Raw genomic sequence first — 21,591 nt, forward strand, 5'->3', positions numbered from 1 at the left:
GTAAAGAAGCAGCAGACGATCATGAGACCAATGATCTGCCATGTGACAATTCAACAGGTGAAACTTTTCTCATCACTGAAGCTGCATACTGGGAAAAGCTTCACTGCAGGAAACTCCCAGTTGGCCATAACTCAATGCAGCATGTACCCAGAAAGGAAGGACACACGTTTTCTTGCACTACCAAAAATGGCTTGCTGCCTTCAGGTTAGACTAGGCACTGACAGAATCCTCCTTTCCTCTCCCTCCTCTGCTGTTTCTTCCCCATTATACCCACATCCTTCTTTTCCACAGCCCAAGCCACAGCCTTGGCTTACCGTCAAATGTCACATTGAGCATGAACTCCTTATAGAACTTCTTTCCATTCACCGGCTTCATGGAATCACAGAGCCTGGTGGCATTGGGGCACAGTGCCCGGTACATGTTGTGAAGAGCATGGGCCATCGCATAGACCGCATTGACGACAAACATGATCTTGGATTCCTGCTCAAACTTGCCTGTCTTCATGGTGTAACGGCTACAGTTTTGGCTGTGGAAGCTACACTGGAACTTGTGTTCCCAGAATTCCCGAAACCAGGGGTTTCTGCTGTTGTTGTAGGGATCAAGGTTCCGGAAGTACACGGCAAATTCCTGTATCGGATAGGATGCCAATTCAATAGTGATGGCACCCTCAGCGATTGACTCACTGCCAGCTACTACACTCTCAAGGGCGCCCCAGCCATCACTGGCCACCCAAGTGAAGGACACATTGATCCTCTGAGCAGCTGCCAAAAGCTCCCGAGCATCTTCACTTCGAGTGAACAGCACCACCACCCGAGCACTGGGCTTCTGCAGCAGTGCCTTGATCACCCCATCAAATGTGTTCTTGTTCATGGAACGCCCCACCTTTTCAGAGGTGGCGATGCAGATGTTGCGAGCCCGGGCTTGCTGCTCAAATGCTTCAATGCCTGTTTCACCATAGTCTCCTTCTGAGGCCACTGTAGAGACGTAGGTCCAGTTGAAGAAACGTAAGATCTCAGACATAGCTTTGGCCTGATAGAAATCTGGTGGGACTGTACGAGCAAAGTAATCATAGCGAGACTTGTCACTGAGCTTGGCACTGGTGGAGGCATAGCTGATCTGGGGAATCTGGAACAGCCGCAGCAGATTGGCCACCTGAAGAAAGGAAAGAGGGAACAGGGAAGAACTTGGTGAGTGATAGAGAAGTGAATATATGAGAAGGAGCAGTGAGAGAGACTATTCTGCTGCAACAGGAAGGAACATGTTCTCATTGTAATGAACTAGAAGCTCTCCTGTTGGCTTTTGAAGAGGAGGCGGCCAGGAATCTTTCTTTGTCTAAACCCTCGTTGGAGTGTATTCTGTGCGAACTGAACTTTCAGTTAAGACATTACACCAAACAATGGTTAAGAGAACTCCAAGTGATGAGTAAGGGCATTTAACTATGGTTTTGCATGATGATTGAATTGACAAACCGCAACTTGAGATCAGCTGGCAAACTAGATACAGAAACCATGGTTAAAGTGGATTTGCAAACCATGATTTATGCTCACTATGGTTTGACGTAATACCAAGATTCTGGGCCCATTCAAATGACCAGTGAAATGGAGGGTAGGCTTACCCGAGGTTAACCTCAGAAACTAAGAATCATATCACAGGCGATCCAGCAGCTACGGTTCCATCGCCTCCACCTGCAATCCCCCTCCCTCTTCCTCTTCTGCAAAGCTCATCACTTGCCTGGCAACCATCAGCCCTGATATGAGAGGGGATGTGCTTGCAGGAAGAGCTTGAGCACAAACCCCAGGTCACTGCATTCAAACAACACAATGGGGTCGGTGGAGCTCTGGTTTCAGCAAGCTACCTAACTTCAAACCAAGGCTTCAGTTCTCGGTTGGAAGGTGGCAATGGAATCACGGTTGCAGGATTTTCCCACATTTGGACAATGAGGAATGCTGAGCTCAAGTGAGTGTAACTGAGAGTTGTTGTGTCATCCAAACTGAGCCACTGCCTTCTGAGTCTGGTACACTGTGAAGATGGGAGATGGAAGTAAATATGATAGTAGTCAGCAGACAGTAGCTGACAGAATTGAAAATGGAAGCAGATATGCAGTTCTCAACCATGTACCATGCTCTCAAACCAAGGCTTAAGTTCTGAACTATTGTTAGTGCAAACCATAGCTTGACTTGTCTGAAATGAAAAGCAGTTGACAAGTTAACACTAATCATAATATTTACATGTTTAATTATATATTGTTGGAAGGGAGAATTAGTACTTTGAGACACAGGGGGCCCATTCAGATGTACCTTTTAACTGCGGATTCAATGGACCTGCAGTTTCCTTCCAAGTCCACCAGCCACTCCCACATGATCACAATCTGCAGTCTGGTATACTGCAAAGGGGGCGGAACCGCTGTTCAGGCTTCCTCCAACTCAGGAAGAAAGCCACAGCAGCCAATTGAATTGAAGAGGGGGAGGAGCTTCCTACCTTTAATTCCGATTTGGGCAGCTTGCACAAACCAGATTACATTCTCCAGCCTCTGGGCCCTCAGTTTGGTAAGTATACCCTACGTCAAACCGAGAGTTCAATCTGGAGGTAAAGGGGAGGAATCGGAACCATGGTTGGGTCTGGCAACCATGGTTCTGATAATTCGCACATCACACTGTGCCAACCTGAGGTGATTCTACTTCAGGTTCTGTGTGACATCTGAATTCAGCTATGGACTGTGTTTCCAGACTATTTGCCTAAGCTGACATTTGAGCCAACAGTTCAAAAGTTACACTCTTTTCTGTGTTATAATGAGGACTAGAAAAATCTTTCTTTTAAAGAAAGTGACAGCTCAGTTTCAGAGACAGTCAGATTTTATGCCAGGCATTCCACTCTGCGATCCGGGTGTAGATTCTGAGGAGCACAAGCAGGAGGTTTCTTACTCAACAAATGTGAGGGTTGTTGCTGTTGAAAGCATATTCTTAACTGGATGTGTAACTCATTTCACTTCATTATATAAATGTAATAAGAAATGAATGAATGAATGAATGAAAGAATGAAAGAAAATAAGTTAACTGCAGTTGGCAATCAATTGGGCTTTTCTGAGCTAGTAGTTACAGCACATCAGGCCTAGAGTGAAACTTCTATAACATGCATCTGGGATATATCCTCTGCACTGAAAACATCTGGAAATTTAGATGGGGTGTTACTGTGCTGAAATGTACAGTACAAGTTTGCATGGTATGAGGGACAAGTTCCCCTGCTTCAAATTGTGCAACAAAGTTGGTGTAGATGAACTAGTTGGTCCCCTGAACTAGACATTGCAAGTGTTATTGAGCTGATCGTATGTTCTTTTTAAAGATGGAGTTGTTGGGGTGTGTGCGCGCGTGTGCATGTGCGCAGTTGCATTGTTTGGTATTGCAAAAGAAAGTAATAACTAAGCTGTTTTGAGTCAAGCTGATCTAGGAGTCTGATGCAGAATCAAATGTAATCCAGGAGTGACAGAGGACAGGCCCAGCATATCTCTGAGTGCATTAGAGGAAAGGACATGATCATTAGATGCAGGAGCATGCAAAAAAGCAGATGACATATTCGTAGGACTGTTGATCTAAACCACATAAAATAGAACATGGATATCTTGTGGTGTGGAAATGGCCTAAATTCTTTCTGCAGGCCGCCAAAATTAAATGGAATACATTATTTAATTGATACTACTGACATTAGCTTTTGTAGCCTCATATACTAGAAATATAGATAGATGTGAACACATATACTTGGACGGTATTTTGGAAAGTTTGCTCTACAGCTATCGTTCCACCCAGATCAAATCAGTAGGCATTTTGCCATTGACCTCAACATGAATCCAAACAATGGCAAGGTGAAATGATGGTGAAGAATTCGGTACTAGCTTTATAAAAATTCTGATGCAAATTCTGATCATATGCTCTGACCTGCACCTGACTCTGCAGAGGATGTCTGTGTGGACCTTCCTATGTAACTAGACTAAAGCACACTAAGCTACTGCAATGGCAAAATGAGCCGGAGGTGTGTGACATGCTGTATTCTATGAGCCAGACCACCCATTAGTTTCACATTACAACTCTTCTTAATTGGAGACAGCAACTTAACAAGCCCATCCAGCTTGTCAGTGTCTAGTTCGGATTTGTACTCCTAACCATGACTGCACAGGTCACCATTAAAAAGGCATGCATAAAGCATCCTATTGGCTATCTTCCAGCACACATAATTGATATAAATCTCCATCACACTTGCTGGAAGTACCCTGAGAAGGCACTTTGTTTGCAACAAAACTAATAGTTGTAGAAATCTGCCTCTTAGAATTGAGCTGTTCAAGGACAACCATGTTGGAATGCCCAGTCTGTAGTCATTTTGGCTTTTAATTTTGGCAAGGTGCAATTAAGGGAATGTGGGGTGCAAGCCCTGCCCCATGTATCAGACCAAGTGCAATTATCCTTCAGGAGCATGAAAAGGTTGTTCAAACATAGAGCCATGGGCATATCTAAGCAAGAGTAAAAGATAGAGTTGCCAACTGGCCCAGGAAAAAATGGTCTGGCTTGCTCCTCAGCTTGCTCTGATCAGCAAAGCTTTTCAGAGCACAGAGATAAACATGATCACTTACTAATGCAGGGCTGTTCAACTTCAGCCCTCCTGCATATGTTGGCCTACAGCTCCCATAATCCCTGGCTATTGGCCACTGTGGCTGGGGATTATGGGAGTTGTAGTCCAAAAACAGCTGGTGGGGGGGCAAGTTGAGCAGGTCTGTACTAATGTCTGCCGATTAAGTTGCAGTTAAACACATGAGTAAGGCCAGTAAAAAAATGGCAATGCTAAGGATAAGCTTCCAGTAAATACAAAGAGACTTGAAAAAACATCAATGCACCAGTATTTATTCATCAAAAAGAGAATGATAACACACAATACTCAAAAACAAAATATTAAACCTAATCTAAATTACTTCACAAATAGAATCACCACATTTTCTAACAGCACTTCTATGCCTTTCATGTGTTTTAATGGGCAGAAATGCAATAGGTGATGCATAGAGATGTAGTGATATGAACATCTTAATTTGTTGGTTCTCCCTCTCCCCCCAGCCCCCTAATATCAACTGGATTTCTGCCCTGTTGAAGGTACAGGAATCCTGCTAGTTAAAAAAAAAGTCAGTTCTATAGGATAATACCTTAGCTCTGAAAGCCTGAGAATGTTGTTCCCTTCATATATCTAACAGCTTGGTGCAAAGGAACTCCAAGCAGCTAGCTCTAGTGCAGTAAAGCCTGCTGAACAGCCATAATGACCAAGTCTGAGGTCTCCCCAGAGCACTAATGACCAATGGCCAAAATAGTTTGCTCCCTCTTGGTCATTATTTTCACTGTCATTATTTCCCTTGTGTTCTGAAGTCATCCTCCAAGTTGTTATGAAGCTATATTTTACAGATTAATGGTACGCTTTTATTCTTCTGAAACCATCCAAAAATAAACCCCTGCTTCACAGGAATGCTGTGCGATGAAGCCTGTCCTTCTGTTGCATTGAATGATGTGGGAGGGGAGCAGTTGATTCTGCTAAAGCAGCGCACACTAGGAAATGCTCTCTGTGCAGATTATATGTCTCCTGAAAACAGTTAGAGGGGCTAGGTCCCACAAGATCCTTGGGTGAGGGAGAAGCTTTAAAACTACAGAGAATATCTTGTTAGGTTGATTTGTAGGATGGGACTGTACAAATCTACCATGCCATGTTATAGCTGAGATCCTTTCCATAATCCTAATCAAAACAAAGACTATCTCTTATTGCACTCATGTCATCATAATGATGATGAACACAAACCTCAGGAGCAGTGAAACACACAACAGCCCAAGGGTTCAAATTGGAGTTTGGGAAGGGAAACCTTGAGTCACTTTTCTGATGGAACCGTGGTTGTACACATTCAGACATACAAGAAATCCAACCTCCAGCTCCTTCACATTATGTGCAAATGTGGCCATTGCTTTTTTAAAAAATAGCCCAAGCTCTGAGAAAATCGAGATGTTTCGCCAAATACAGTGCAATCCATGCTGACCCAGAAGTAAACCTCACTGAGTTCAACAGGACATGTTTCCAAGCAAACGTGCACAGAATTGGAGCTATGCAATACAGTACGACACATGGTAATTTAGAAAGAAGTCCCACTGTGTTCAGGGGGTCTTATTCCTAGACTGGCATTTCCCAAACTTTTTCATCCTGAGGGCAGTTACATTTTTAAATTAAACAATGGCACACACTGCCCTCCAACATAAACATACTTCTTTTTCTTCTTTTTGCGACAGCAAAACTGCCCCACAATTATTTATTTATTATGCACCTTATGCATCTTCTCAGTGCATGTTTGGGTGAGTCCCCAAAATCCCAACATTTAAATTCCCCAGCTTTGGAGCTGACTCAAGGTGAGTCATTGCACCACACCGGCCAGTGTCCAGTGACACACGGGTTTGGAAATGCTGTCCTAGATAAGAATGTATAAAAGTGGAACCGCAGGGGTCTCTAGCTTTCTGATCTCTTTTGTCTATGCTTAGCCTGCTCCACAGGCCAACAACCACCTGCCCACAGTAAAGAAAGACTAATGCTTCCCCCCACCTCCTCACTGTGTGTTCTTAGGATTCAGGATGGTCAGCTTCTGCTTTGCATGAAACAGATCCCAGGGAAAGAACTTCCATCTCCCCCACTAATTATTTTGCTGAATGATATATAAGGCATGTTAATAAACAGAGGGAGACTGTGGCAAATGCATGGAATGCTGCCAAAGAGAAAGCGGCCAAAATACTCCATCACCACCCCCGGGGGGCGGGGGGAAATAAGGAGAAATCATCTACATAGGAATTTTGCAGAAAAGCCTAGTATATATGTGTAAAATCACAGCATTTAAACAGATGTGGTTCAGTAGGATAATCTCAGTTCGTTTATTAGGAATAAAATGGCAACCATTACTGAAACTGAGACATAACTATGCTGTAAGAAATGGTGCAATTACGTTCACTATGGCTGCTATAATGTAATTCATGTAAAAGGCACTATAACATAGGCTTTGTTAATGCCACCTTTTCTCTGGCAGAACTCTGTTCCTTTAACAATTCCATGGCCGGCAGAAAGTCAACTGGGGAAGCTTCTCCATTATACAGATACAGTGAAAGAGGAAAGCTTCCCCTGTTGACTGTCTGCCTGCCCTTGTTAAAGGCACACAAGCCCTGTCAGAAGAGCGGGGGGGGGGGGACCCTGAAGGATAGAGACAAGGAATCTACCAACAGTTAAAACACGCATCATTGCTGAGGATGGTGCGGCTACAATCCTCAGCTCAAATTGTCCGCTCATTCCAGATGCTCTGCAGTAATGCTCATTATCTCCAAAGGGATAAAATCCTCGCTCATGAGGTTGTTAAAAAATACAGAGTACAAAAGAGGCAAGCTAGAAAAAGACCTTGCCATCTGATAGGCTCTTCAGAGTTGAGAGCCAGAACACACTTCACAGCTCAGGAGGGTGGCAAAACCTTACTGCATAATTAACAGGCACAACAAATAAATTGTAAGCAGAAAATTAGGTTCTGCAAAGGCAAGATGGCGCGGGAGACTGCAAATTGCCCTCCAGTGCCTCCCCACAGGCGAAGTCAAGGACCTTTGACCTTAAGCCTCCTGCTTCACCATATATGTGGTAGGAAATGGGTCTAGTCTTCCACACCTGCCAGACCTTGTTTCTGAATTATTCGGGTGATGTTGTAATTTATAACGGCTGCAAAATGGATCTTTGTAAGATTCCATGTAAAACCTGAGGCCATTTAATACCTCTGCAATAATACAGCCATTTCTTTCTTGTTAATAGACCATTGTTTATTTAACAGCTATGATCACAATTGAGGTAAATTATCTCTGCAACAGCTGGGGGAACAAAGTGAACCCTTTTGTTCAGATGTGAAACGGTCTGTACAAGTAAAACTAGCTATCAGCTAAGATGTGATAAATAAGGGCTATTTCTCTCTTCTCATCAACCAGTCATTAGCAGCTATTATCCAGAGGAAAACACAGATCAGGTAAATTCCTTTTGAGGAAACAAACTCTGTTTCCATACTGCTGTAGGCTATATTTTACGGAAAGCAGGGATCTATATCTTATTATACAATAATTAAACTAATTCAGGTTTTGCACTTTGGGATCCAGGCTTACATCAACCAAAGGTGACTGCATGCACAGTGTTATTTTCTCAGTGCGCTGTATCTCCACAGGCATTATTTCGACCTAGAAGTGAGAACTGACCAGAAAAAACACTGGCCTAAGACCAGCACGATCTGCAAAATCAGCAGGCTAAGTGTTTTGCAGTATTGTCCCCCATTAAGGTCTGCAACTCAATCTACTGTTAAAAGTATTAGACAAAGACCAGTAAAAAGTTGGCAACCTTGCTTCCATTTGTAGAAATCTAAGTTGCCACCTTTTGCCGCATTACACCTGTCCTTTTAATAGCTGCATGAATGGCAGAAACTCACAGGTGAATTTTGCTGTGAAATCTTGACAGCACTTTTCTAGATACTGTGAGTGATCACTGACATCCATCACAAACTGCATTGGAAATTCCCCACGTGGCATGGGAGCTGTTGTTCAAGAAACATACACCCAACGCTTCCCTAGGCCTGTGGAACAAATACACACATGTTTTTGGATTCTGGACAATGCTACTGGTTGCATAATATAAGTCATCTAAGTTGGCTGTGGATGGGAAAGAGAAAACAAAATGAGCCATATATATTCATAGCCACAGAGAGACACGAAGGCATGGTTAGTATGTCCTCTGTTTGCAGATGCATTCACTTGAGTGAACATCCTTAGGGTTTTGCTCGCATCTCATTCTCACCTCCCTGCTCTGCCTTCACTGCCTCATTGTCAATTTTAAAAAAAACAACTCCAGGTGAGGAGGGCGAACCCTCCTTCTGTTTCCACGGCACATGCACACACAGCAGTCACTCCTCTCTAGGCCAGCCAGATAGCAATAATAAATCATAGTTAAGACCGACTCAGCCTTAACTAGTCCAGTGTCAGTGGGAGTCAGATATGAGGGAGTGTCAGCATGATCATTATGACATCAGGCTTTGCAAGACAGGTCAGTCCTGATACTCTACAAGGCCATCAGCTGCCGGAAGTAACATGGGCTTTTTCTGAAAGGACGGACCACGATGGGACAAAGATGTACCACTTGTAAAGAAAGTTGTAAAAAAAGATGCCAGAAGTGTGTAAGTGAAATCCACACATTTGCTGCAACACATCAGTCTGACATGCATATTGTACTATGCTACAGTTGGCCCACTGTGGAAATACCATGCTTAGAAATGGACTTTTGCTGCATTGTACATCCACAGCTAAAACAGAACTAATAGAGTCATTTAACAAAGTGCGATGGACATGGACACGGACACTTTGGAGAAACTGCAGGCAAGGACAAAAAAAAAGAGACCGAGACACATGACACTCAGAATGGATCACAAATCAATTACTCTAGAAAAAATGGCTGTCTTCTAAAACCAGAGATGGAGTAGAAATGCCCTAAATGTGGTATGTGGGGAAAATCTATGAAGGGATTAAATTGTTGGCAGGTCTACTTTTTAAAAGAAGACATCTCTTTTCCTCTGTTGTGTTCAACCTCCTCCACTGATCTCAGTTTCCCCAAAACCTATGTGCTTTTTCAGGCAAAAAAGAAAACAGAAAAAAAGTAAATCACTTACGCTAGTTAAGATTATTGTATACTGTCTTGCCAGCAAAGCCTCACTGAATGTGTCCCACCAGAGCTAGAGGGAAATGCAAATCATTGCATGCTGGTAAGCATCTGATATTGTCCAGTCCAGTGAGCTGGTAATACTGTATGTTAACTGCAGAATTTCCAAGTGTGGCAGTAGGAACTGCAATAAACTTTAGATCTAACAGAAATGGAATAACAGGCTACTAAAAGCTGCAGTCATTAGGCACTGAGCATGTACAATGTGCTTGCACATTAGATTTTTTGGAATCATAACTTGGGGATAGAGGCTAGTTATTTCTGGACAAGCGTATCATTCCAGAATTTTTTTAAAATGTAAAACATTTTTGTATGTGGCATTCAGACATAAACAATACTAGAGGGCCCAGTTTGGCGTTTGCATATTGCTAGTGGCAGGAGTTGCTGTTAGCCTGCATCTGCTCACAGATGTGTAGGATACTCCTAAGTTGTTGCCATCTACACTGCAACAAGGAAATGAGGAGCAGTCTTCTTCCCTGAGATCCTTTCTGTGGGTTTCTCTGGGTATACATAACACTTCATAAGAGTTGGAGCTCTCAATCCCACAATCAGTTCTGAGTGCTAGAGCTGAGCTCCGGACACATGAAGCCATCATCATATGATGGTTGCTCTTATTGTTTTAATATATGCTTTCTACTGTTTTTTTTGTACTCATTATAAAGCACCTTGAGAGTTGCTTTTAAAAAAAGAAAATAAAGAATAGAGGATCTCTGAGTATGTGCAGAGTGCATTTCACTTGCTGCTAATTAGTCACAACAACTCATGTCTAAAATTAGGAGAACTGAGGGTGTGGCTTCCGGACAGATGGGGCTGCACCTCTCTTTTTAGGAAGAAAATGTTGGCATGATTAACAATAAGATGTGGCGTAGTCAGTTGCTTTATCACACTCTTGCTCATCCCTCTGTCTTTTGCGCCCAACAAATGAAGAATTATATAACTAGCAGAGGTGCAGGGGAGGTCTTCTTAACTGATGAGAGCTTGGATGCTCTTTTAGCACGGGGCTCAAATGTTTTTCAGGCATTCTGAGTGCTGTGATACCACCTCTCTATCATTCCTCTTTACTTGCCATTCCCCCAGCCTTGTTGTCGGAGGAGAGAACGAAGATCAAGAACATCAATAGAAAAACCAATAGAAACAGAAACAACAGAAACAGATTACCAACGTGAGAAGAGAGAATGTAAGGTACATACCTGACTTTAGAAAGAAAGGTAAAGTTGTGCTGTTGAGTCGGTGTCAACGCCTGGTGCCCACAGAGCCCTGTGGCTGTCTTTGGTAGAATACAGGAGGGGTTTACCATTGCCATCTCCCGCACAGTATGAGAGGTTGCCTTTCAGCATCTTCCTATATCACTGCTTCCCGATATAGGTGTTTTCCATAGTCTGGGAAACATACCAGCGGGGATTCAAACCAGCAACCTCTGGCTTGCTAATAGCCCTTTTAAACTGCCATTAGTAGGTTATGTTCTGCTTAACTGTGGGCCAGTCCAGATGATACCTTATTGGCCCATGTAATCAGAAAGGAGACGTGTCAAGAGTGTGCCCTTTGCTACATCTTCTGTAAAGATCCTGACACACACACACAGCACATCCTTTTATCATGGGTGGGTTGTTCATCTGAATGGCTGCTCAGATGAACAGCCCCCTCATGTGATAAAGGGATGTCCAGAAGAACATTGGGAGGTCCATGGAAAACATCCCGGTGGGCTTGGTCTTGGCATGCCCCCCTTTTAATTGCATGGGCTGAAAAGATGCGGATTCATTGGAACCATCTCTGTCTCTCTGTATCTGTACACAGACACACTGTCACGTGTCAGGCAATAGTTTTAAATTTCCATACACACAAAATAATTAATGTATGCAAATCGATGTGATTATGTTTTTCCTGTATGGATGCTGCAACCCTAGTGAATATCTTCCTCCCCGCCCTCACAGAAGTCTGTCCCCAGACCTGCAGATTGCCCAAGGACACATACCCTCAGCTTTCACCAGCACTCCTTAATGATAGTTTGCCTTTAATGAACTGGTACTTCCTATGGTGCATTTTTGTAGAGGCAGCAAAGTCCTGCATGGGAGGAAGAGTCTCATGGCCTATTCCCATAACAAATAAGCAAATAACTGAGCAGATTGTGGCTGAATATAATGGTTCTAGGGATACTATTCCATAGTTTCCACTGTAGAAAGTATAGTTTAGGATTAAATATGTTTGACCAGGCATTAATAGCTCAGGGAGCTAATGGTTCAACAAGCAAAAGTCCAATCTGTCAATCCCCACATATTACTACTTTTAAATCTCATGGTTTTCAAGGACCTGAATCATATTGTCCACACCTAGGCTCTGTTTTCTGTATTCTAGCTGGAAAGAAAAAGCTGCAACCCATTGCAACAGAAAGGCAGCAATCTGCTTCTCACCCTATTCTTGCCTCTCTTTCTGAGGTAGCCCTACCATGGGGCAAGACAAGGCAGCAGATTTTGGATGCCATTACGGGCAGCAGAGTGGGAAACCCACAGATCTGACCTATGGGGCGCAATCCACTGCAAAAATCTCTTGCCGCATGAAAGTGAGCAGTAGCTGACGGGAGTAGAGTAGTGCTCTCACTACTGGTTCCCCCCACCCCCAACCCCCCACCACGGTACTTGCAGGGCACTTTCTGTTGGAATGGCCCTATATTAACTACCGGGAAGTGAATGGGTGGCTGCCATCTGTATTTTTCATTCCAGGCACCAAAGTGCTTTTGGCCAGTCCTGCCCTCCCATGCTCCTCACTGTGCTTGTGAGAAAACAATGGCCCAAGTTAGCAAATCAATACCACTGAAACAGTCCCTCAGTAACACTGACACAGCATAGCCGTGCTGGTGTAGTGGTTAGAGTGCTGGACTAGGACCGGGGAGACCAAGAGTTCAAATCCCCATTCAGCCATGAAACTAGCGGGGTGACTCTGGGCCAGTCACTTCTCTCTCAGCCTAGCCTACTTCACAGGGTTGTTGTGAGGAGAAACTTAAGTATGTAGTACACCGCTCTGGGCTCCTTGGAGGAAGAGTGGGATATAAATTTGCCCCTGCTAACTGGGCAAAGAGGCACCGTTTACTGTGGTGATTCTCTTTATTTAGCAGGGGAAGAGTAACTGGCCCTATCCACCCCCAGCACAGGACCTCCAGTGACTGTTGCTGGTGTCTGTCTTGTGTTTCTTTTCAGTTTGTGAGCCCATTGGGGACAGAGATCCATCTTATTTGTTTATTATTTTAAACCGCCCTGAGCTATTTTTGGAAGGGCGGTATAGAAATCGAAATAATAATAATAATAATAATAATAATAATAATAATAATAATAATGAAAAATAAGCTAAAACAATCGACATAGCAATACCAGGGGATAGCAGAATAGAAGAAAAAGAAATAGAAAAAATAACAAAATACAAAGATCTACAAATTGAAATTGAAAGGCTGTGGCAGAAGAAGACCAAAATAATCCCAGTGGTAACTGGCGCCCTGGGTGCAGTTCCAAAAGACCTTGAAGAGCACCTCAACATCACAGGGGCCACAGAAATCACCATCAGCCAGTTACCAAAAGCAGCTTTACTGGGAACAGCCTATATTCTGCAACGATATCTATAACAACAGCAACAACATTGACAATAAAATCCAGCCATCCCAGGTCCTTAGGAAGGACTCGATGTCTGGATAAAACAAACCAGTCAATAACACCTGTCTGACTGTATAAATAAATATATAATAATAACAATAAATGTAATAATAATGATAATAACTGCCCATATCTTTGGCACAGAGACAAATCCTATTGAAAGCTAGTGGCAAGAATAGACTAAACGTGCCATGAACCTCGTAGACTGGTAATATTATGTGGGGTTGGTGGCAGGGGGAACATAAGTAGGTTTATCAACTTGTGGAATTCTCTGCCACAAGATGTGGTGACAGCCAACAACCTGGATGGCTTTAAGAGGGGTTTGGATAACTTCATGGAGGAGAGGTCTCTCAACGGCTACTAATAGGAGGGCTACAGGCCACCTCCAGCCTCACAGGCAGGATGCCTCTGAGTACCAGTTGCAGGGGAGTAACAGCAGGAGAGAGGGCACGCCCTCAACTCCTGCCTGTGGCTTCCAGCAGCATCTGGTGGGCCACTGTGCGAAACAGGATGCTGGACTAGATGGATCCAGCAGGGCTGTTCTTATGTTATCAAGGGTGATCTTTACAGACATTATACTTTTAGAAGTCAAGAGGGGGATGATCCAGGGGTGCAAAGATGCTAATATTTTATCAACTTGACAGTATTCCCATACAGAAATACAAAAAGGTTTTCATTCATATGATTTCTCAAAATATTAATACAATATGTTTAAAATGCTTTAAATAAAATTGTATATATAGTATACATATAATTCTAAAATTAATTTTAGAATTTTAATTCTAAAATTAATTTTAGAATTATATAAAATTATATAGAGATGCATGCCTATATATCTCTTTAACAAGAAATGCCTCAATGATCGATACAATTCTTTAAAAAACCCACCAAAAACTTAACCAGAACACTCCTATCCATTCACAACGTGCTGCAAAATAATTTAATAAGACCAAGTTCTCAGAAGTCCAATCAGCATGACTTTATTTCAGTGTCGTGGTAGTGTGAATCATGGTAGTGAATTGTGGTAGTGTGGCTTTCACAGGCACCCATTGACTAGTGCCTGTGACAAACACTAATGAGCAAGGAACACATGTCCCATTTATGGAAACTTATACTAGGGATGTGCAGAACTGGCTCACCACTGAACTGGTCCTCCACGAACTGGGCTGGATTGAGTGATTCGATCATGAACTGCTCTGGACCAGGCCAAGTCGGTTTGTCAGCCTGACCAGCCCAGCTGGTGGATTCAACTGAACCGGTTCAGGGACCCTCCGTTCAGTCCAAATTTGGTCCGAATTTGGACTGAACCATGACACCCAGTCCATTCACACCCCTAACTTAAACAGTTTGACATGGCTTTTTCTGTTTTACGTAGCTTTTTCCATTATTTTCCTCTTTCTGCTCAGCAGATGTTAAAACACTTCCCCAAATTGCCAAAAAACAAAGCACAAGGGACACTTCTCCATACATTCCCCTTCACCACCAGCAGCTCCTCCCTATTACATGTGTACTGTTATACAGTAGCAACTTATCCTAATAAACCAGTGGGGTACCAAATGAGGCACAATTGCCTCTGGTTCCCAGAAGTTCTCTCTCCCATCCCGCCCCACTCCGGTGTTAACCTGAGCTGTGCTGCCTGCAGGCTGGTCATTCGTCAGGTAGACCTGCATGGGTTGGTCAATGACGATCAATATACAGCAGAACCGAGGCTAGAACAAGTGGAAAATCACTCCCATGGCTTGGGAAAAGAGCAGGACTTGTCTATACAAGCCCTTCTGCTTAGGGATTGAAGTCTGCTGAACCAAGTTAGCAAGGTGAGACCTAAAAATAATCAGAAATGCCCAGGCAGATTTAATCTATTTATTATTATTATTAAAACATTTATACCGCCCTTCCAAAAGGCTCACAGCGATTTTCATTAAAACACCATTAAAATCAATTAACAATTAAAACAAAAATTATAAACTGCATAAAATAATAACTAACAATTAAAACATCATAAAACACCAATTAAATAGCCAAAATGATTTAAAAACAAGTTTTAAAAAGCAGAGAAAGCTTGGTTGAAGAGATGTGTTTTCAGAAGCTTCTTAAAAATTGCCAGAGATGGGGAGGCTCGTATCTTAGTAGGGAGTGCATTCCACAATCTTGGGGCAGCAGCTGAGAAGGCCCGTCTCTGTGTAGCCACCAAACGAGTTGGCGGCAGCTGGAGACGAACCTCCTCAATCTACCTGATTTGTGGAGCTGGTCGGAGTCAGAGTCAGTCTCGCCCCAAGGTAATGTGAATCCAATTTCAGGAACAGCAAATGTAGGACACATTTTGAAATCCAAAACATTGGATCTTCTAACCACAATGGCATCCAAGTGGAATCACCTCCAGGTCAGCACCAGGCAGGCTTCCTAGAAGGACTTGTTCCAGCAGGAAACAGGAAATGAATCAGTCGCTAGATGGCTGGCTAGCGCTATCTAGGAAGGGCCTTCCTGTATGGCCACTCTCTCTGCTGCCACCAGATTTTCAGGGAGAAATCAAAGGCTATAGCCCAGTTCTTCATATTACTTATTTTCTACTACCACGATTATTATTTATATCCTGCTTTTCAATGAAAAAACTTTCCAAGAGGTTTACATTGAAAAAGAATAACAAGAAGGTATTTCCCTGTCCCCGCAAATGGCTCTGAATCCAAAAAGAAACATAAGGTAGACACCAGTCACTGTAGGGATCCTTTCCTGGGGTTGAACAGGACCTGTTGCTCTGCCCCCTGCTAGATATAAAGAGAATCACCCTTTGAAAGGTGCCTCTTTGTCTAGTTAGCAGGGTGGCCAAAGGCTAGAACGAACCTGTTTTTCCTATCCAGTGTGTGTCCATTCTTATCTGCTGACGTAAACTGTCACAGGGAGCATCTAGTCTTTCACTGATATGGCACTGATTTTTTGATCTAACAGAGGGGGGGATCAATTTCCCCCCTCCTTCTCTTATTTTAGTGACACAATTCATTGCTGCCCATTTTTAGGCTGCTGTCACTATCCAGAAATGGTGGCGTGGTGAGCTGGTCCGCCGTACTCTGCTACAAGCCGCCATCTATGTGCGGGTGATCCAGAAATGGTGGTCCTGTGTTGTTTGGCGGCTACGGAAGGAGAAAAGATTAAGGGCATTGGTGAAGTACACTTGGCCTACAAAAGCTTGCGTCCTGATGCAGTCAGTGATTAGGATGTGGCTTTTGAGAATTCAGTATAGGAAGATTCACAAGGCAGTCCTGATCATCCAGAAACACTGGAGGCACTACTGCTTCTGGAAAGACTCCAGCCTCTGTGCTGGTATCAATGCGAGTGATGATGGTATAGACTTGAACATTGAGATTGTCGTTGAGTAGAGGAACCCCACAGAGAAGATAGAAAAGGCTGCTTGAGAAGTCAGATGTCAGCAAGTAAATAAATACATGTTTTATCACGTATCTTCCTTTTCTAAGTAGTCATCAGTGAACAAATGGAGGTCAAGGCAATAGCTCAAAATACTGGGTATATTTGAGGGGTGTGTGCCACAAGCAGGGATTATGGAGCAGCCAAGTTCTATCTCTTTCACAGAGAAGTTGGAGAAGGGGTCCAGCCCCTTCCCCTTTCGGGGGTTCTTGCTCCCTGGGCTTATGATCAAGGCCAGTCACCAGGGTCAGTAGTGCCCCAGTACTAGGGGAGAGCACTACTAATGTCAGGAACAAGCCACCTGACCCGGGCGCAGTGCTCAATCATGAGAGTGAAAGGCCGTGGGGACACCCCCACACAATTCATGCAAAGAACCATCCAAGGGGACAGAATAGCCAACCACAATAACCAAAATTATTTATTTCATTAATTACATTTCTATACTGCCCAAAACTTGCATCTCTGGGCGGTTTACTATGAAAATTATATCACAGCAAAGTGTCCAGAGACGTAACTATAGGGGGGGCAGGGGGGGCACGTGCCCCGGGCACCATCTTTTTTGGTCACATGGGGGGCGCCGCCATGACAAAAAAATTTTTATTTTTATTTTTTGTTAATACAAACGTTTCCTGCTCAGTGCAGCAGCGCTGCAGCAGTCAAGGGAGCGCGTCGGCGCCCCCTCCCCCACGAGCGGTCCCTTCCGCGCCGCCCCCGCCCCCCCCCCCCATTGCTTTGCTGGCGCCTGGCGGCCAGCCAGTGGCCTGGCTTGGCGGCGGCAGCGGGCACTTGTGAGGAAAAACCTAAGTATAATGTAGTATGTTGGGGGTGCGGGGGGGCGCCATTTCAATGCTTGCCCCGGGCGCCGTTTTCCCTAGTTACGCCTCTGAAAGTGTCCCCTTCTCCCACAGACAGCTCCCTCATGAGTGTGTCAGGCCATTGGACCTCTAAACAGAGCAAGGTTGCTTTCTGGATGGCAGCCATGGGGAGAGGTACCCCAGAGACAGCTTTTCCACATCTTGGGTAGCATGGCCAAGCTGTTGCAAAAAAATATGTTCTTCTGTTCTTCTGTTCTTATGTCAGCCTGCCCACCCATGTGGAGATATGCACGCCTACTCGTGCCCCCAGGGGTGATGCCAGCATCCATGCAAATGGCTTGGGTTGTGGTGCTGTTGGTAGGGTTTGAAAGGCAGCCCCCCAGCAGAGATTCCTGAGCAGCCATGTTCTATTCTTTTCAGATAAAGGTTGAGGAATGGGGCCCCAGCCCCTTCCCCTTGGGGGGTGGGTTCATGCCCCCAGGCTTACTCATGATCAAGGCTAGTCACCTGGGTCAGTACTGGGAGAACTGAAATCCTTTTTCAAAGATACAGCCACCCAACCTGGGGTGTATTGGCCAGGCATGAGAGGGACAGGCCCAGTGGCGTATCGGGGGGAAACAGCGCCCAGGGCTAGCCGGCCCTGAAATGGTGCCCCCCCCGCCGCCCCCTCGACCCCCACATACCTGGCAGCGGCGCCCCCCAGGCAGCAGATCGCCGGCGGTGGTGGCGATTCGGCGGTGGGCGTGCGGCGGCGTTGGCGATGGCCTGTAGCGGGCCGAGTGGTGGCGTGGTGGGTCGCCCGCGGCGTTGGCGATGGCCTGTAGTGGGCCGAGTGGTGGCGCAGCGGGTCGCCCGTGGCGTTGGCATGGCCTGTAGCAGGCCGAGCGGCGGCGCAGCGGATCACCCGCCGAGGACTACTGCAGAGCCGCGCCGAGCCAACCGCGCAGCCAACCTGCCAACCGCGCAGTTGGGAAGTGGTGCCGGGCCAGCAGGCAGGCTCGGCGCCGCTCTGCAGTAGTCCTCGGCGGGCGATCCGCCACTTGGCCCACTACAGGCCATCATCAATGCTGCGGGTGACCCGCCGCTCCGCCGCTCAGCCCACTACAGGCCATCGCCAATGCCGCCGCACGCACACCGCCACACGCCTGCTGCCACACTCGGTGGGCGATCCAGGGAGGTGCGGGGGGGAGCCACTTTTTGGCGCCCCCCGTGTGACCCGCCAGGGTGGCGCCCAGGGCACGTGCCCCCCTGCCCCCCCATAGTTATGCCCCTGGACAGGCCATGGGGATACCTCCAGACAACTCATGAGAAGGACCAACAGAGGGGAGAGGAGATAATTGCCCAGACAAATCTGAAATGAATACAGGCAGCAAAACATTCCCCTTTCCCCACTAACATCTCCCTCATAAGAGTGTCAGGCCATGGGTGCTCTAAATAGAGCCAGGTTGCTGTGTGCAGGCGAGCTGCTGGGAGGCACACCCTGGAAACTGCAGACAAGTCTTGGTGACTGCAGACAAGCTGCTGCAAAACTGTGCCCCCTGACAGCCAGCCCACCCATGTGTACCTGTGCACCATTACCATTGCCCTGGAATGGCCACCCCGCTGTCCCAGGGTGAACAGAGAATGAGAGGTTAACCTCTCCCGCGATTTCCTGCGCCTACAGATCTGCATGTGGCGTGATGACGGGCTGGGACCCAGCATTATGATTGGGTTTAAAGGTCTGTCCCAGTGTCTCCTCCCCCCACCCCCCGCACATGGGGGGAGGAGACAATGACACATGGAGGCAATGACACATCCAGGCAATGACACATGGAGCATCAAGGTGTCCTCTAAGTATATGAAAGTCTGCACAGGGGAAGAGGGTGGGGAGGTTTGGGGGGAATCTGTTCTATATATATATATATATATTTTAACAAACAAAGGGTGCTGAAGTTTTGGGAATGATTCTTCCTATGTGATAAGGAAGGGTGCCAAAGTCCACACGGACTGCGTCCACTCACACAAGTGTCAGATCCTGGGTCATCTAAGTAGAGCTATGCTGGGTTGCTGCATGCTGGGAAGCCGTGGGCAGGGGTATCCCTGCTTTCCTGATCCCAGGGACAGTGGCCAAACTGCTGCTGAAACATGCCTCCACCTGGCCATCTGCACCTGTGCACAGGTGCGCCCTCACCTGCAGCCCTTGCAGTCAACCCCACTGCCCAGAGTTTGGGGAGAAAAGGAAAATGCCCTCTCCTGCAATTCCCCACAACTGTATACTGTGCACAGAAGGAGCAGACCTAGGAGTTTCAAGTTTGTGTAAATGTCTGTCCCATTGGCCCACTCCACAGCTGCGCACATGGCCAGGCAATGGCATATGGGGTGTCAGGATCTCCTCTGGGATGCATTCAAGGTTTCAGAGGGATTTGGGGGAGAGGGTGGATAATCAGTTCTATTTTTTTTTTACCATAGAGAGTTGGGGGCCCCAATAAAGCGGGGCCCCTTTGGGTTCTTTGGTGGTTAAGTGGGCAGCTCAGCCCATGAGCTTACAGTCTGTGTGGTGGGACTTGCCCTTCAACAGGCACAACCCAGCCATATTACCAGTAGACTGGCCCTCTGAGAGGGCTAGCCTGCTCAGCAGCAAGCTGTCAGATAGCAGATTTCGGATGGCTCTGCATGGACTGCTTTGCCAGGGTCACCCGTCGTGACCTCTTTCCTGGTTATGGTGGGACAGACCCCCCAGCATCCTTTGCCCTCCCCCATCTGCATATCCCATACTAGCAAATGTGGATTTCCCCCTCCCCTCCCCTAATGAAAGCGGGATCCCACCTCCCTGGTACCAATATTGCCTGAAAAATTCATGCTTGTGTGGTGCTTTCAGGGTATGGGCTACTTGCAGGAGCGGGCAGCACTGGCATGGCAGGGCATTTAAAGGGCCGAGCTGTGGACACTTTGCCCACAGTCAGGCTGTGGAGCTGGCTGGGATCAACTTTAGAGGCCAAGCAACAGGAAGGGGCTCCCCTCTCCTGTAACTGGAGTTTGGTGGGTGTTTGATGAATGTCTGTGGCATAATTTGGAGTTAAGAATTGGAACCGTGGCCATCTTCAACTGTGGTTAGCTGTTGCATCTGAACCCGTCAGTTTCAATGTTAGGCTTGGCTTCTATTAAAGAGCTCTCAGGTGGTTTCCTTTGGGCACAGATAGGTGAAATATTTTAAACTGGCTGGGCCAGGCACAGAGCAACTGAGCCTCTAGTTCCCGCCACTCCCCCCCCCCGCCCCTGCTGCTGTTTTCCTCACCCACCTGCCCACCGCCGTTTTCCCTTATTACCCACCCGCCACCGTTTCTCCCCACCTACCCACCTGCTGCCGTTTCTCCCTTACCCGCCCACTGCTGTTCCCCCTTGCCCACCCGCCACTGCATCCCCCCGCCACTGCTTCCCCCTGCCTGCCACCATTGTTGTTTTCTTCTCACCCCGCCTCAGCTGACTTCTTCTGCCCGCCCACACTTGCCATTTTCTCTCCCTGCCAGTCCATTGGCTGTCCGCCCCCCACCCACTGGGCCTCGGCCTGGCTGCAGCCACCAACACCATTTTCTTCCCTCTTGCCTGTCTCCATCACTATCTGGCAGCTGCTCACGAACTCTTGCAAGAGCTGCCACTCATAGGATTAGCAACAGGTACACCCAAGAGAAATAGATAGATAGATAGATAGATAGATAGATAGATAGATAGATAGGTTTTACTCAAAAGGCAGTCTCTTGAGATGAGACTGGATAGCTCTGATTCACACGACAAGTTGCATGGATGAACCCATTTTGACAACATTTTCACATGCAAGCATATCTAGGGATACTAACAGAAGCCATGCCATGGGTATACAATGTTACTGTGAAACTGGCCTCTTGTCCTCCTCTGACCCTGGACCAGGGCTCAGGAAATCCTCTAGTCTAATTGTCCGCAATGAG

General features: G+C 46.0%; 2 protein-coding genes across 8 annotated transcripts in view; one reads left to right on the plus strand and one right to left on the minus strand.

The window, feature by feature from the left end:
- Window positions 1-21,591, minus strand: part of GRM2 (glutamate metabotropic receptor 2) — a 136,076-nt gene that overhangs the window by 30,818 nt on the left and 83,667 nt on the right. For all 6 annotated transcript variants that reach the window (XM_053296243.1, XM_053296244.1, XM_053296245.1 and 3 more), the window contains one exon: window positions 315-1,152. In XM_053296243.1, coding sequence (XP_053152218.1) covers window positions 315-1,152 — 838 coding nt within the window. The remainder of the gene's footprint in view (window positions 1-314; window positions 1,153-21,591) is intronic.
- On the plus strand, window positions 9,134-16,870 carry LOC128345011 (IQ domain-containing protein F2-like). Of its 2 annotated transcripts, none has more exons than XM_053296249.1 (3): window positions 9,134-9,241; window positions 10,858-10,962; window positions 16,430-16,870. In XM_053296249.1, the coding sequence occupies exons 1-3, from the start codon at window positions 9,185-9,187 to the stop codon at window positions 16,787-16,789; spliced, it is 522 nt and encodes a 173-aa protein (XP_053152224.1). In that variant the 5' UTR covers window positions 9,134-9,184; the 3' UTR covers window positions 16,790-16,870. The 2 variants fall into 2 exon arrangements, with proteins under 2 accessions (XP_053152224.1, XP_053152225.1); XM_053296250.1 differs by lacking the exon at window positions 9,134-9,241 and adding an exon at window positions 9,722-9,823.

The sequence above is a fragment of the Hemicordylus capensis genome, chromosome 2 (assembly GCF_027244095.1).
Source record: "Hemicordylus capensis ecotype Gifberg chromosome 2, rHemCap1.1.pri, whole genome shotgun sequence".
Lineage (NCBI taxonomy): Eukaryota > Metazoa > Chordata > Lepidosauria > Squamata > Cordylidae > Hemicordylus > Hemicordylus capensis.